This window comes from Trichosurus vulpecula, chromosome 1, assembly GCF_011100635.1.
Source record: "Trichosurus vulpecula isolate mTriVul1 chromosome 1, mTriVul1.pri, whole genome shotgun sequence".
NCBI lineage: Eukaryota > Metazoa > Chordata > Mammalia > Diprotodontia > Phalangeridae > Trichosurus > Trichosurus vulpecula.
This window is the reverse complement of record NC_050573.1, coordinates 430,587,272-430,602,378: the sequence shown is the minus strand read 5'-3', so window position 1 is coordinate 430,602,378 and position 15,107 is coordinate 430,587,272. Positions and strand designations below refer to the sequence as shown.

At 40.4% G+C, this 15,107-nt stretch overlaps 1 protein-coding gene across 1 annotated transcript in view; it reads right to left on the bottom strand.

The window, feature by feature from the left end:
- The window catches only part of SHISAL2B (shisa like 2B), a 34,349-nt gene extending 21,150 nt beyond the window's left edge, over nucleotides 1-13,199 (bottom strand). Inside the window, exons 1-2 of the mRNA XM_036751931.1 lie at nucleotides 13,009-13,199; nucleotides 5,287-5,441 (exon numbers count right to left, since the gene is read on the bottom strand). Of these exons, the coding sequence (XP_036607826.1) occupies nucleotides 5,287-5,441; nucleotides 13,009-13,199 (346 nt within the window). The remainder of the gene's footprint in view (nucleotides 1-5,286; nucleotides 5,442-13,008) is intronic.
- Nucleotides 13,200-15,107: the final 1,908 nt, after the last annotated feature.

Genomic DNA, 15,107 nt, shown 5'->3' with positions numbered 1-15,107 from the left:
CAGAGCTAGTAAGTGTTACATATCTGTGCTCAGGCACAGATACTGTAGTCTGTGGATTTGAGCTCAGGTTTTCCTGATTCCCCACTGGGTGCTCTATCCACTGTGCCACCTATCCAGATATGAGTGTAGAGTATTGCAAATACTGTCAGCCCTGGTTAAAGAGTTGGTTGATTGTATTTTTTCCCATTTCTTTTTTATTCTTTGCTGCAAGAGAAAACTTGCAGGGTATGGAAATGGGAGGGATGTATTCAGAAATGAAGGTGATATGAAAATAAAAGATAACTATAATTTTTAAAAGAAAAAATTTAGTACAGATAAATGTAGACTCTTACACTTAGATTTACACATTCATTTGTACACATATAGGGTGGGGATGGTGGTATGGTAAGGCAATAGTCTTTTTCAGAAAAAGGGATAGGGTTTTTAGTGCACTGTAAGTACAAAACAAGACAACAGTGTGATATAGTAGCCAAAGAAACTAATGAGATCCTGGGCTTCGTTAAGACCTGCTTAATGATTTTAAAATTTTTTTTAAAAATATAGGCACAATGTCCAGAGCATAGGAGCTGATGGTCCTACTGTGCGCTCCCTTGGTCAGATCACATCTGAGCATGTCCAGTAGGCTCTATAAAGGCCACCACCTCTCCCTTTGGCGAGTTCTTCCCAGAGCCTCCATTTTGTAAAAGTGCACATTCATTCATCTCCTGGCCCTACTTCAGCTTCAGGACATCAAAACCATCCTCTCCCATGCTCCCATCACAGAACAGGATCAAGATAACACATAACTTAAATTGATGGACTCTAATCTCTCTCTCAGCTTCTCAGCTCCCTTTTGTGTATCATCTTTCCCCATCTGAATGTAAGTTCCTTGAGGGCAGGGACTACCATTCTTTTTGCTTGTATTTGTATCCCCATCACATAGTACCTGGTACATGCTAAGCACTCAATAAATACTTGTTTCCTTCCTTGAATTCTAGGCATTTTAGGAAAAACTCTGAAAAACTGAAGCATAATAAGAAGAAAATGATCAGAATAGTGGGAGGCATGGAAACCATGCTTTACAGGGATTCAGTTGAAGGAAATGAGGGTGTATGGTCTGGAGAAGAGAAGACTCTAGTATTTGAAGGGCTATCATGTGGAAGAGAGAAATCAGACTTGTTCTGTTTGTCCCCAGAGGCTCAGAGTAGGATGGATGGATGGATGGATGGGAGAAAATTATAGAGACACATTTTGGCTCAACATAAGAAGAAATGTTTTAACAATGAGAGTGATCCACGAGTGAAAAAAAATTTGTTGAAAGGTAAGTTCCCCATCGCTGAAGGATGACCACTTTTGGGGATGTTATAGAATTAATTGACTTCTTTTTGTTTACATTTTTATTTATTTTATTTTTAATTTATGGAATAAAACAGACATTTCCATAATGTAGTATGATTTGAAAAATGAAATTACTGCTGAAATCCATTCCAAGGCTGACATTCTGACACTGTGGATGATTTTCAGACTGCAAAGAAAAGACAAAATATGACCAAAAGGAAATTAAAGGTTAAGTTAGTGAGGAAATATCAAGAGAGCACCTAACAATTCTAATTGAGTTTGTCTGCTACTCTGGATAAATTATGCCACAGAGAAATCATGAGGCCCTTTTCACAGCAAAACACATCACAGTGGAAAGAATATTGGATCACTGGAAGTTTTTAAGCAGAAATATGTGGCTACTTGTTGGAGATGTTGTAGAAAAGATTTCAGGTAAGCTTGGCATCATGGTTCATACCTGTATTTCCTGCTATTGGGTACCTGAGGCTGAGGCTAATGGATTGCTTGAGTTCCAGAGTCCTGAGATACAGTAGGATAAAGTCAATCAGGTATTTCTAGTAAGTCTGGCATCAATATGGCGAGCCCTTGGGAACAGGCTTCTTAAGGTGGGAAAAAGGTCAAAGCTTCTGTTCCAATCAATCAGCAGTGAGGTCATGTTGTGAGTGGTAAGTGGAGGTTTAGACTAGATGCCCTGAAGCCTCTTCCTGCTCTCAGATTCTATGCCCTAGGATTCTAGGTCCTTGAGACAAAATTATGTATATGGTCTGTTGTTTGCTGACTGTCTTAGCCTACTGCTTTGCACCTCTGCCCATACACTCATACAACCTAGTTTGAGGATTCTAACCAAATTCAATCTAACAACAAGATGGCTCAATCTTGTGATCTCTAAACCCTAAATTCAAAATAGGGCTTTGAGGAGATCTTGGTCTCATCCTGAGTCCAAGGAGCCCATTGGCACAACTACTATAAATCCTACCATAGCTCTTTGTTCAGCTGCTGCTGTGACACTCTAGACTCCTGAGAGATGGAGAGTGAAACAGGCAGTCCCTCCTATTTCTAGGGGAGACTGGAAATCTCAAGGCCTCCATTAAACATGCAAATTCTTTCCTCCTGTTTTGGAATCCCAGTGTATCCACTGAGATAGGTACCACTGTGCTATGGAGGTAGGAATCAAAGTTAGTATATTTGTGTGAATTATTAGTGTTTAGTACTAATATAGTGATAGTTATAGTAAAGGGATTTAGGAGTGGGGTGGGGAAGTGGGTTTTTTTGGGTTCTTTTTTTTGGTGTAGGGAATCTCAATGAAGGAAATCCATTTCTACCTCCATGCCTTTGCACTGCCTTTCTCCTATGCCTGAAATTTACTCTCTCCTTCCTTACCATTACCTCAAAGAGTTGCTTTTTTTTCCTATTAAGAGTCAAGTGTATTTAGTTACTTTGTAATACTTCACTTTAAGTTTCTGATACATATATACATATGCATATGATATATATATACATGTACAAGTATATATGTACATATGTGATGTGTGTGTTTATATATGCAAATATAATTTATATATACTATATGTACACACATATGCACATATGAGTTTTGCACATATCTGTATATGTATATATCTCTATACACTATTTACATATTTGTTTATTTATATATTTATTTATATATAAATTGTCTCCCCCATTAGAATGTTAGCATCTTGTGAGAAGGTATTGTTTTATTCTTTGTACTTGCATCATTTGTCTTACTACTGCCTAGCACAGTGCCTGTCACATAGTAGGTGTTTTATTTATAAACAGTCATTTGTTGATTGATCCTGCCTGTCCAGATCAGCACCTGGTCTTCACTTGATAGCCTTAGAGAGTTGGGGGTCAGAAGGAGGCACTGAGACATTAAATGACTTTGCCAGTGGGTTTAGAAAGTAGGATGTGAAGCCAGAGCCTTTAGGCCCCCACTTCACCATGGCATTCCATCTCTCTTACTTTTAGCATTCCATCAAGGTTTAATATACAGCTGGATCCCGACCAGTGTGAATAATGAATCCTGTGAAGTGGTCACATTATTTGAATTTGCACTACATATTTACTTTGAGCTGGAACTAATCACCATATTTTACACAATTATAACTTCAAATAGTGTGAATTCAAATACATGCAACCGCTTCAGAGGATTCATTATTTGTGCCAAGTCTCAGTATAGGCAAGGATTTCCTACAAAGAACATAATTAAGAAAAATGGGAAGCAAATATGCACCTACCATGTTTTATTTGAATTTCATTTTTATTGTAGGTTCCTCTCTCAAAATATTACTCATTCCTAGAATAATAGCATATGTAGTGGGAATCAGGAGACCTAGGCTGTAATTTTAGCTTCTGCCCCTAATGCATTATGTTACCCTGGGCAAGGCACTAACCCTTCCTGGGTTTTCTTATCTGTAAAATAACATCATAGCATTTGGAACTAAAGGATCTTAGATCATAGACATCATCTTTATAAACCTCATAGCATTATATAAATAGCTTATAATCTAGAAGAGCTTTAGAAGCCTTATCTAGAAGTCAAATTCCCTTATTGCACAAATGAGGAAACTGATGGCCCCCAAAAGTTAAGTGATTTGCCCAAGGTCACACAGGCAGCAAGTGTCAGAGACTGGATTTGAATGCAGGGCTTCTGATTCTAGTTGGTTGTTAAGTCATTTTCAATCATATTCGATTCTTCATAACTCCTTTTGGGGCTTTCTCAGCAAAGATACTGGAGTGCTTTGACATTTCCTTCTCCAGTTTATTTTACAGATGAGGAAACTGAGGTAAACAGAGTTAAATGACTTGCACAGAGTCACACAGCTAGTAAGCGTCTGAGGTCACATTCGAACTCAGGTCCTCGTGGCTCCAGGCCAGTGTTCTGTCTACTGTGCCATGTAGCTGCCCCTCTGATTCTAATGCCAATGCTCTTTCCACTACACTAGACTGCTATTACTTTAAAGATGAGGACGCTGAGGGCCAGAGGTATTGTCACACAGAGAGAGAATAACACAAGTATTTGGCCTAGATGAGATTCCCTTAGAGTTTCGCATCATGCAGTCCTTTAACTTTGTAAAATTTTGCTATTCTCTAACCTTATAATAATTCCCTTTAATTTAGTTACATCATCAGTGACTTTGGAGATCATATATTCTTTGTGATCGTGGATTTTTTATACTCTTTTGAGGGAAGAAAAGGAAATTTAGTGAAAAGACATTGTTCCTTAAAAGATAAATATATAAACACATATATTGTGTGCATGCTCACAGTATGCAACCATAAAGAATTAAGACTGATTTTCCCCCATGGCTTATGGGAATGTCAAGCTATTTTATAAACACATAACACACATACACATACACATACACGCACTACACACATGAATTTGCCCACAGGCACATGTACCTGACTGTACCTTTCATTAGATTACAACCTCCATGGGTGCAGAGATCACATCTTTCATGCTTTTTGTTTCTCCTTGCAGCATCAGGTAGCATCCCCATGCCCTCCTCACAAAATGTGTATTCACTCAGTGACTTACTAAACTATAGCAACATGACAACCACAGCTCTGAAAATTAGATATCATGCCTCTGGTTGCCCTGTTTATTTGACTCTCTGACTTGGCCCAGAAAGTCATTTTAAACAATCAGAAACGATAGGCTCTCTTACAGATATACGTCCTGTATCAGACACAAGTGCTTTTGTTGGAACAAAATTTTCCTTCTCCTGGAAACTCTCCTTGGTTCAGCATCACTTCTTTAAGATAATTTCTCAAAGCTGTTCCCTCATCAAAGCCTTGTTCAATGTGGATTTGCAAAGATAGGTAATGATTTGGAATTTAAAAGCTAACATCTTCACGTTAACAGTCTGGTTTGATACTAGTTCATTGCTTTTCTTATTCAGAGACAGTCTAAACACATTTGTCACAATAATGGCTGCTGATTACCTTCTCCTGAAGAAGCCTCCAGGTGCTGGAGTTTGAGTCCGGTGTCTAATCTCTGAGGTTTTGAATAAAGAAATAAATAGCAAAGGACACAGACGCTGATGACAAAGGCAAGTAAAACAAGAGCAGCAATTCCCAGTCCAATCAAGGCACCAATGCTGGGGGAGGGGAGAAAACAAGCATATCACATGTGCTGGATTGGAACAGACAGAAAGCATTTGGTCTGAATACCGGGAGGGCTAATGTGCCACCTTATCATACCATACCATACCATACCATACCATACCATACCATACCATACCATACCATACCATACCATGTTAGGTCACAGTATGTCATATCATATCATACCATGTAATATCATGCCATGCCATATCATGTCATACTATGTCATGTCATATCATACCATACCATATCATGCATTATATCATATCACATTACATTATATTATTATATATATCCTGTTAATTCATCTAGTAACATGGTTTTTCTCCCCAGGAGAGAAACCCAGGAGAATGCGGGCTTCCAGAGGGCGGGGCGTATTTCTCCTTATGTCCTTTGTATCCCCACTGCCCAGTGCCTGGCAAAGAACATGTGCTTAATTGATTTCCATAATCCCCCTCCTTGAGCCTGGTACTCCCAAATTTCTCCAAGCAGAGTTTTTCCCAGATTAATATTCCCTGACTGGTCTAATGGGCTCCATAAATACTACAGTGAAATCCCTGGAAATATACTCCCCACAGATAGCCATTTGTTTCAGAAATCAGAAGAAAATAGTTAGAGAAGAAGTAAAAAATTTAGCAAAAAAATTCACCACTCTTCCCACCACCACCTGTGACTTGATTGGTGTGGAGGATGCCTAGAAAAGGATGTCCTCAACTAGTACAGATTGGCACAGTGGAAAAAGTCCAGGCTCTGCAATTGGAGGATCTGGGTTCAAATTCTAGCTCTAATGCTTGCATTCCTATGTTACTGGCTCAACAAGTGACTTGCTAAAGCTCAGTTTCTTTATCTATAAAGTAGGGGAAGGGTTTGACTGGGTGGTTCCTGAGGTCTCTTGCAACTCTAGATTTATGCTTTAATATTCTTAGAGAGTAACCTGAGACACTAAAACTTTAAGAAACTTGCTCAGGTTCACACAGGTAATTTGTGTCAGAGGTAGGATTTGAACACAGGTCTTTCTGACTCTGTGGCCTCCACTCTAGTTATTATGCCAAGTTGCGACAGTGAAACAAAATGAATAGAAAAATACTTATTTGTTTGTTTTCTGTGAAAATGAGGTGCTTTCTGGAGGCAGATATCGACATGAGGATTTCCTTTTGGAAGTAAAAATAAGCAAGATAATTTTAGGCATGGTACAGTGGAAAGAGGGCTGGAATGAAAGGATTTGAGTTTAAAGTCTGCTTCTTCTGTTCACTACCTGCGTGATCTCAAGCAAGTCATTTAATCTCTATGGTATTCAGTTCCCTCATCTTTAAGGTGATCATAGCAAGGTCACTGATATCTTCTAAGATCCATTTCAACTCTGAATTTATGACCTTATAATCTTACAAGACACTTGCTCTACAAAGATAATTTCTTACTTTGGCCTTACCAGACAGTGAAAATGCTATGATTTTGAAGGAAGAAGAGAAGAAGAAAAAGATCCGGGTAAAGGAAAACAGGAATTGAAGCAGTTAAGCTAAAGAAACTTATTTAGCCTAATCTCTCATTTCTGGTTTGGAACGGCATAACATACCCCCAGAACCAGGCACAGAAGAATTTTCTCTCAAAAGATCACTTATGTCTAGAGCTTTAAGAAAAAATTTCTATATATTTCTATAGTTTATAGTTTGCTGCATGTTGTTGTTCAGTCGTTTCAGTCATGTCTGAATCTTCCTGATCCCCTTTGGGGTTTTCTTGGCAAAGATACTGGAGTAGTTTGCCATTTCCTTTTCCAGCTCATTTTATAAATGGGGAAACTGAGGCAAATAGGGTTAAGTGACTTGCCCAGGGTCGCACAGCTAGAAAGTGTCTGAGGCTAGATTTGAATTCAGGAAGAGGTGTCTTCCTGACTCCAGGCCTGGCACTCTACGTACTATGGCACCATCTACACACTACGACCTAGCTGCCCAGTTTACTGCATACTAAATTATAATAACACACTACAGTTAGCCAAGGTGCCATGGTCCCAGATTTCTATCATCAGCCATTTCAGAAATAATACCCTGCTTCAGTAGGAAGGAAAAGTATCAAGTATCAATGGTATCAAGATCTTGGGAGATACCCTGTTTTCTGGAGCTAAGGCCCAGCAAGCAAGTTATGCCCTGAGCCTGGCATAACAACAATCCTTTGCGCTCAGCCTCTGGATGATCTCACCCTCTGGCAAAATCCCATATAATTACTGTATTGCTTGACCAGCACCAGGCGTTCTCTGATCTCAGACAAGTTCAGACAAGTACCCATGAAGTCCTGCTATGAATCAAACTTGTCTCACTGTCGCTATTATCCCTTATTGTCAGGGCTACAGCTCACGGTTCAACCATTGCTATAAGTATTGAGATCTCTCCATACTGCCTTGGTACCCTCCAAAGTGGGGGTGGGGGGTGGCACATGTGTCTAATCTGCCTCCTTGCTTGGAAGCCATTTCCCTCACTTTGAAATTAGACTTCTATTTGATTCCTGACCCTCCTTTCTCTAGCCTGCTCTGTTCAGCTCCAACCATCTGCAGGTTAGAGGCCAGTTCAGTCCAGTTGACAGTAGGAAGAGCCCTGGTTCTAGAATATGGAAGACTTGAGTTCCAATCCCACCTCTGGTTCCTTCTAGCCGCATAAACTTGGATAAGTTACGATCTCCCTGGATCTCTCATTTGTAAAATGAGGTGACTGGACTAGATGGCTTCTGAAGTCCCTTCCAGATCTAGATTTATGGTCATGAACTTAGTTTCTTTATATTTAAATGGAAAAAGTGAATTGGAAGAAAAGATATAGAATTTTAAAGAGAAAAATGCACAAATATACATACATATGCTACCTTTCTTCTGTAAACTACACCTGAGTAGGGATTGTTTCATTTACTGTATTTGGGGCAGGTAGGTGGTAGAGTAGATAGAGCAGTGGGCCTGGAATCAAGAATACCTGAGTTCAAATGTGAGACACTAGCTAGCTGCGTGACCCTACACAAGTCATTTAACCTGTTTGCCTCAGTTTCCTCTTCTGTAACATGGAACTAATAATAGCACTGACTTCCTAGGTTTGTTATGTGTGTATCAAATGGGATAATAACTTGCAAGACACTTAGCAGAGTGCCTGGCACATAGCATATGCTATATAAATATTAGCTATTATTATTATAATCACCAGCATCTAGCTCAGCACTTGGTACAAAATAAATACTTAATAAATGTTTGCTGATTGATTGATTATTATTGATCTGGCAGTAAGCATATGCCCAATAACTAGCTGGTGACAATCCCAAAGTATTTGGGATTTTCTTACTGTGGCTATGGTCATCTGCTGGTTCCTAGTGGGCCATAGCAGTAACTTGCTGCTTTCCAGAAAGTCACTTGGATCAGATTCCTTAGTCTATTATCCCTCAGCTTAGATTTCAATCAGTTCTAGACCTATGTGAGGGAGTGGCTAATTTCATTTTCAGTGTAAATATTTCTTCGGAAGATTGGGTCTTCTGGTTGTAGTATCTTTTAGTGGTCAGTGCTACTCTTGTGTTTGGGAGCACTTCTGGGCATATTTATCTACCCAGAAGTTCTGCTGTTAGCTGTCACCTCCAAGGGTCAGAAATCCTAGTGATCCTAGAGGGGCAAGTTGCTTTGGACAGTGCCCAATCCAGCACACATAGCCCTTGAAATGATATCTGATGAATGCATAGTCATGACAGATAGCCTAAACAGCGGGAAAAGCTATTTAAAAATGAGAACTAGATCATGAAAATGTATAAAAAAGTCACACAGAACCTTCAAAAAAGAATATTTCTACATTTGATTATGAACTTTGGCTATTAGGCATAAAGATCTCCAAAATCTGTATTTTCCCCTGATCCCATATTTTTTCCTCCTGATATTACTTTGTCATCATCCTATTCAGTGATGGGTGTAAAGACATTATCTTTATAGGATTCCGATGGGCTACCAGGGCAGCTAGGTGGTTCAGTGGATAGAGCACCAGGCCTGGAATAAGGAAAATCTGAGTTTAAATCTGGCCTTAGACACTTACTGGCTGTGTGATCCTGGGAAAGGCACTTAACCCTGTTTGCCTCAGTTTCCTCATCTGTAAAATGAGCAGGAGAAGGAAATGGCAAACCACTCCAGTATTTTTGCCAAGAAAACCCCAGATGGGTTCATGAAGAATCAAAGATGACTGAAACAACTGAACAACAATGATGGGCAACCAAGAGTAAACCCATAGATCTCCTAAGATATCCAATTTAACAAGTATTTACTGAATTCCTACCCCATGCTCAGCACTGTGCAATAAGTACTATCTCTAGATACTAGAGAGAGTGAAAAGTACAACTGACAAGTATTTATTAAGTGCCTACTATGTGCCAGGCGTAGGAGATAACAAGAACAAAGAATGAAGGCAATCTCAACTTGCAGTGAGCTTATATTCTAGTTGTAAAATGAGGTGACTGCACTGGATGGTTTCTGAAGTCCCTTCCAGATCTAGATTTATGGTCATGAACTTAGTTTCTTTATATTTAGGTGGAAAAAGTAAATTGGAAGAAAAGATATAAGATTTTAAAGAGAAAAATGCACAAATATACATATGCTACCTTTCTTCTGTAAATGTCTCCTGAGCAGGGATTGTTTCATTCACTGTATTTGGGCAGGTATGTACACATGAAAATATATACAGCATAAACATAAGGTGAATAAATGCAAATATAGTAGTTCAATAAATAATATAAATAGTTAAATAATATAAGTAGTTAAATAAAAGATAGCTTGGGAGAGAGAGTGTTGGGGCGGGGGAGGGTCAGGGAAGGCTTCACCCAGAAGAGTGTCCATGATATGCATCTTAAAGAGAGTATATTTCAGGGATTGGGAACTGGCCATGTAGAGGCAAGGAGGCACGAGATAAGGGCAGGTAGCCCAGCAGCGCCATGTAGTAATGTCCCACTTCACTTCCTCTCATGGAGGAGGGTCTGATCTGGGGTCATGCAGGGACAATCTACAGAACCTCAATGAGCTGGACCACCAAGCATCCTCATTTGCTTCAAGGAAAGCCAGAAGATCAGAGTCAAAAGGAGCCTTCCACCCCTCATTCCACAGATGGGGAGACTGAAGCCCAGAGAGGTTAAGTAATTTCTCCAGGGTCACACAGAATAGCAGATCCAGGATTTAAACCCAAGTCTTTTGACTGTGAATTCAGCATTCCTTCTCTGTAGGGACAGATATCCCTTTCTCACAGCAGCCCCAGAGTTCAGGTACAGGAGAATCCTGTAATAATTTTCCGAAGTCAGACCTAACTTCGTAATGACATGAAAACTCCATGTTTACTAACTAGAATCTATGGATGCATCAATTATACATTTTCCTAAAGAAACCAAAGGTTACAAAAACATTCTCCTGGATAGGTTTCACTGAATATTTATGAGTACCAGAGGGAATCATTTCTGTCTGGTACTTGGGAGCTTCTTGGAGACCCCAATGGCCAAAATAAAACTTTCTGTTATATTCAATACAGGAACAGCAAACTTTCTATTTGAAACTTTGCCACCATTATTCAGAGTTCTTATTTCACCAGACCAGCCTAGTGAACCAGTCATCTAAGTGCCAAATAATATGGTGCCTGCTGTACCAAGCAAAGCACAACTATTCTGAAGCAATCCACTATACTTAAGTCTAAATCATCATACTGTCTCATTTATTGCCAAACTAGCAGTACTTATTTGAACTTAATTGGAGAAAATATTCCTCTTCTGGAATAAACAAAAACGTCGAATATAAAAATGCAGTTTTATTACTGATAGAAGTAACATTTATCCACGTACTGTGGATTTGGGTGGCACCGCCTCCCAAATCATATAAGGTAGCTGAAAGCAGGGGACCCAACCAGATTGAGGCAGACAATCTAAGGGGATACAAAGGACGCTTTTCTTTCCCACAAGCCCTGGGGAATATGCATTTTCCCAAATGAATAAATTGTCACATGCCACTAAATGTAAAAGCTCTTTAAAGAAGAAAAAAAACACTTCATAAATAAAACTGATGATCACATTTCAGTTGTACTTTTTTTAATAGGAAAAGGAAAGAAGCAAAATTCTGCCTGAGGTCAGATCATTTGTCCACAATAGGTAACACACATTATGTAAAACAAAATTGGAAAATAGGTTGAAGTGGCACACAAACTTTCTGCATAATATTATCCACTTTATCATAATGACGATGTCTAAAGGATTGAACAAAACAATTGGCCATTCTGCTGAACTGATCTAAGGGAAGGTGTCAGAACATCTGAAAAAAAAGGCAGAAGGGAGGGAAGGAGAAAGGAGGGATAAGGATGGAAGGAAAGAAGAAAGGAGAGAGGGAAAGAGAAGGAAGAAAGGGGAAGGACAGAAAGATGGAAAGAAGGAAGGAAGGAGGGAAGTAATAAAAGAAGGGAGGAAGGAGGAGAAAAGGGGGAAAGAAGAAAAGAAGGAAGGGAGGGAGGAAAAAAGGGAAAGAGAGAACAAAAGAGGGAAGGATAGGGAAAAATGAGCATCTGAAGAAGTAGCTCTTGATTAAAAGGAGGGAAACAAAACAGCAAAACAGTTTCTAGCATTAATCAACAAATAACTTATTAGTGCCTCACCACCTCTTCTGATTTTATATATCAATTGATTCTGCCTTACAATGAACATTTTTCTGAATCCCTGGGTGAAAATGGAGAGTAATTGCTCTCCTTGAGTTAAGGAGTTCAAATTCAAGGGGCTTTTTCTGCCCTTCAAATGGGTCTGATTCATTTTATGTGGTCAGAAGCAAACCTGGAAAGGGGAGCCCATACAAAGGATGCGTACCCTGTATGTGGGGGAGTGTGCCTACTCTTGTGCTCTCAATACTCTCAACTTAAAACAGGCACGGTGGCTCTTTATCAGGACAAATACTCAGCCCTTTCCTTCTCTAAAAGACACGATTCTCAAGATCTGAACTCTTCACTTTGCCAATGTCCAAGGATAATGAAGAAAGAAAATAGTTCTCCCCTAGCTCAGAAAGGGGATACTGGGGAGGGGGCAAGTCTCCGAGTCTTACTGGGCAATGAGAGGATGAGGATAGCGAAGGGATCGAGGAAGTCGAGGGCATAAGGAAGGGGAGGGAATGGGAAGGGAGAAAAGAAGATGAGTATGAGAATGGGGGTGGGAAGGGGATCGGTATGGGGGAAAAGATCAGGATGCAAATGGGAAACTGACGGATAATGATAATAGGGATGCTGATGGGATGGGGATGACGATAGGATGGGAATGACGATGGGGGTTGGCTGTGGAAATGGGGACAGGACCTCTTGCTCTAAGACCAAAGACTTTATCATTTCCAAGGCTGGAGAATTCTCTCTAGGTGTGCACATAAAGCAGCCTGCTTCTTTCCGTTAGCTTCCACAGGTGGCTCTGTCTCTGGCTTTGGGGCTAGGGAAAAGGAGCGAAAGGGTGAATGCCTGGGTCCCTGGTGGAGAGTGCTGCAGATTGCGCTACAATCGGCTGTCCCAGCCACCTCCAGCCCCTCTCTCCCCTCTCCCTCAGTTCCCACGCCCTCACCTGAGGCTCCACATGTAGCTGTACTTGTAGGGGAAGTAGCTGCCCGGCTCGCTGCAGCAGTACTTGAGGTCGGCGAAGCCGCAGCAGTATATGAGGGTGGCCCCCTCTCCATGTCGGGGGCATTGGAAGGTCTCCACGAAGGTGTGGTTGAGGCTATAGTAGCCCGAGCAGACTTGGCTGGCCTCGATCATCTCCCTTGCAAATAGAGACACCGAGAGGCTCCCTACTCTGCGCTGTGTACCTTCAAAGCCTGCCCCCAGCACCAACTCAGCCCTACTCCTGCTCTCAATCCCGACGCCCTCTGCACCCGAATCGCCTCTTCTGGTTAGGGCTTTGGCAGCTTACGCGTCTAGTCTCCTTCCTGCCCCTACTGCTCCTTCTGCTGCTTCTCTCCAAATGGAGCTCAACTCTGGCGTCTCTCTTTGGCTCCTGGACCGCCTTTTTTTTTTTAAATCCGCCGACCTCTGTCCCTGTCACCGTGGCCCTCATCTTGGAAACTCTCTCTGTCTCTTGTCTTGCTGTTTCTCTCCTCCCTGCTCTTTCCTTCTCTTACCTAGTTTATTCTCCAAAGTGATTTTTCTTTCTCTTCTTAAAAAGACACCAAGGATAAAGGAAAGAACCAAGGGAGAGAAATTGAGATGCTAGAAAAGATTTTGCCATCTAAATGTGTAGGACAAAGTTACTATGAGCTCTGGACTACTGGAAATTCCGGGAACAATAGAAAGTGTTGGCTATCTCTGTCTCTATCTCTGTTTATGTCTCTCTTTGCCATATCAAGGGTCACTGAAATGTGTGTGCACAGGGGGAGGTCAATTAAATGCTCTGGGGAGGTTTCCATTTATTTTTAGACACATTCACCCATAAATTTTACAGTCAATCAACCCATTAAAGATTAAGTACATTTTATTAAATAAATACAACAAATACTTTAAAATAACCTTCACTTTCATATTATGGAGGGAGAATGAACGGAAGGGAAGGAGAGGAAGTAAGGAAAGTAAGGAATGAGAATCAGAAATAATTGACTTTAATATTATACAAAATATATTTGTATATAAAAACTTAATGTCATTATTATTATTATCATATATCTATATATATAAACCTACATAGATATCTATATCTTCATATAAAAGTTTGACATCATGTATAGTACTGAAAGATTTATGAAGTTCTTTACATACATTATCTAATTTGATCCTCCCAATAATCCTGTTAGATAGGCTTTACTATTCTTTTCCTTTCCTCCTTCTACAGACAAGGGGGAAAGAGAGAGGGGAGAGAGAGAGAGAGAGAGAGAGACAGAGAGAGAGACAGAGAGACAGAGACAGAGACAGGGAGGGAGAGAGACAGAGAGGGAGGGAGAGACAGAGAGACAGAGAGAAATAAAGAGACAGAAAGAGACAGAGACAGAGACAGAATCAGAGACAGGGAGAGACAAAGAAACTTGACAGTGGTAGCAATGTGGCAAGTGCCCAAGGCGGGACTGGAATTCAGGTCCTCTTGCCATCCAGTTCAGTGCTCTATTCACTGATGCCTAAAGAGTAGAATGATGGGAAGAGGGGGACAGGATGATCCAGAGGAAGTGCAAAGAGAAACGAAAGGAGAGAAACTCTGAGAAGGAAAGACATAAAAAAGGAGGCCCAGCAAGTTCTAAGAAGTGTTAGGTGTTATTTTTCAGGTTTTTCCTCATGTCTGTCTCTGACCACTGCAAGAAGGAAATGTCTCCTGATTACCTCTGGCAAGAGACACAAGTCTCCCTACAACACAGCACTAGTCACAGCCAGACTAGGAACCCTCCTTCACTAATGTTATTCATAGGATCACATATTTAGAGCTGGAAGAGACCACCTAACCCAACTCTTTCATTTCACAGATAAAGAAATTGTCTTGTTCAAGGTAGCTGTGGCAGAGGTGGAATTCAAACTCAGGGCCTATGACTTCTATTCCAGATTTCATTTCATGGTAACATTCTGCCTCCCATATACCGCTGCTACCCCTACTCTAACAAAAAGTTTGACCTCTATTAATTATTTATCTTGAGTATATCTTACTTCGGATGTATTTGTTTACATGTTGTCTCTCCTATTAGACTGTAA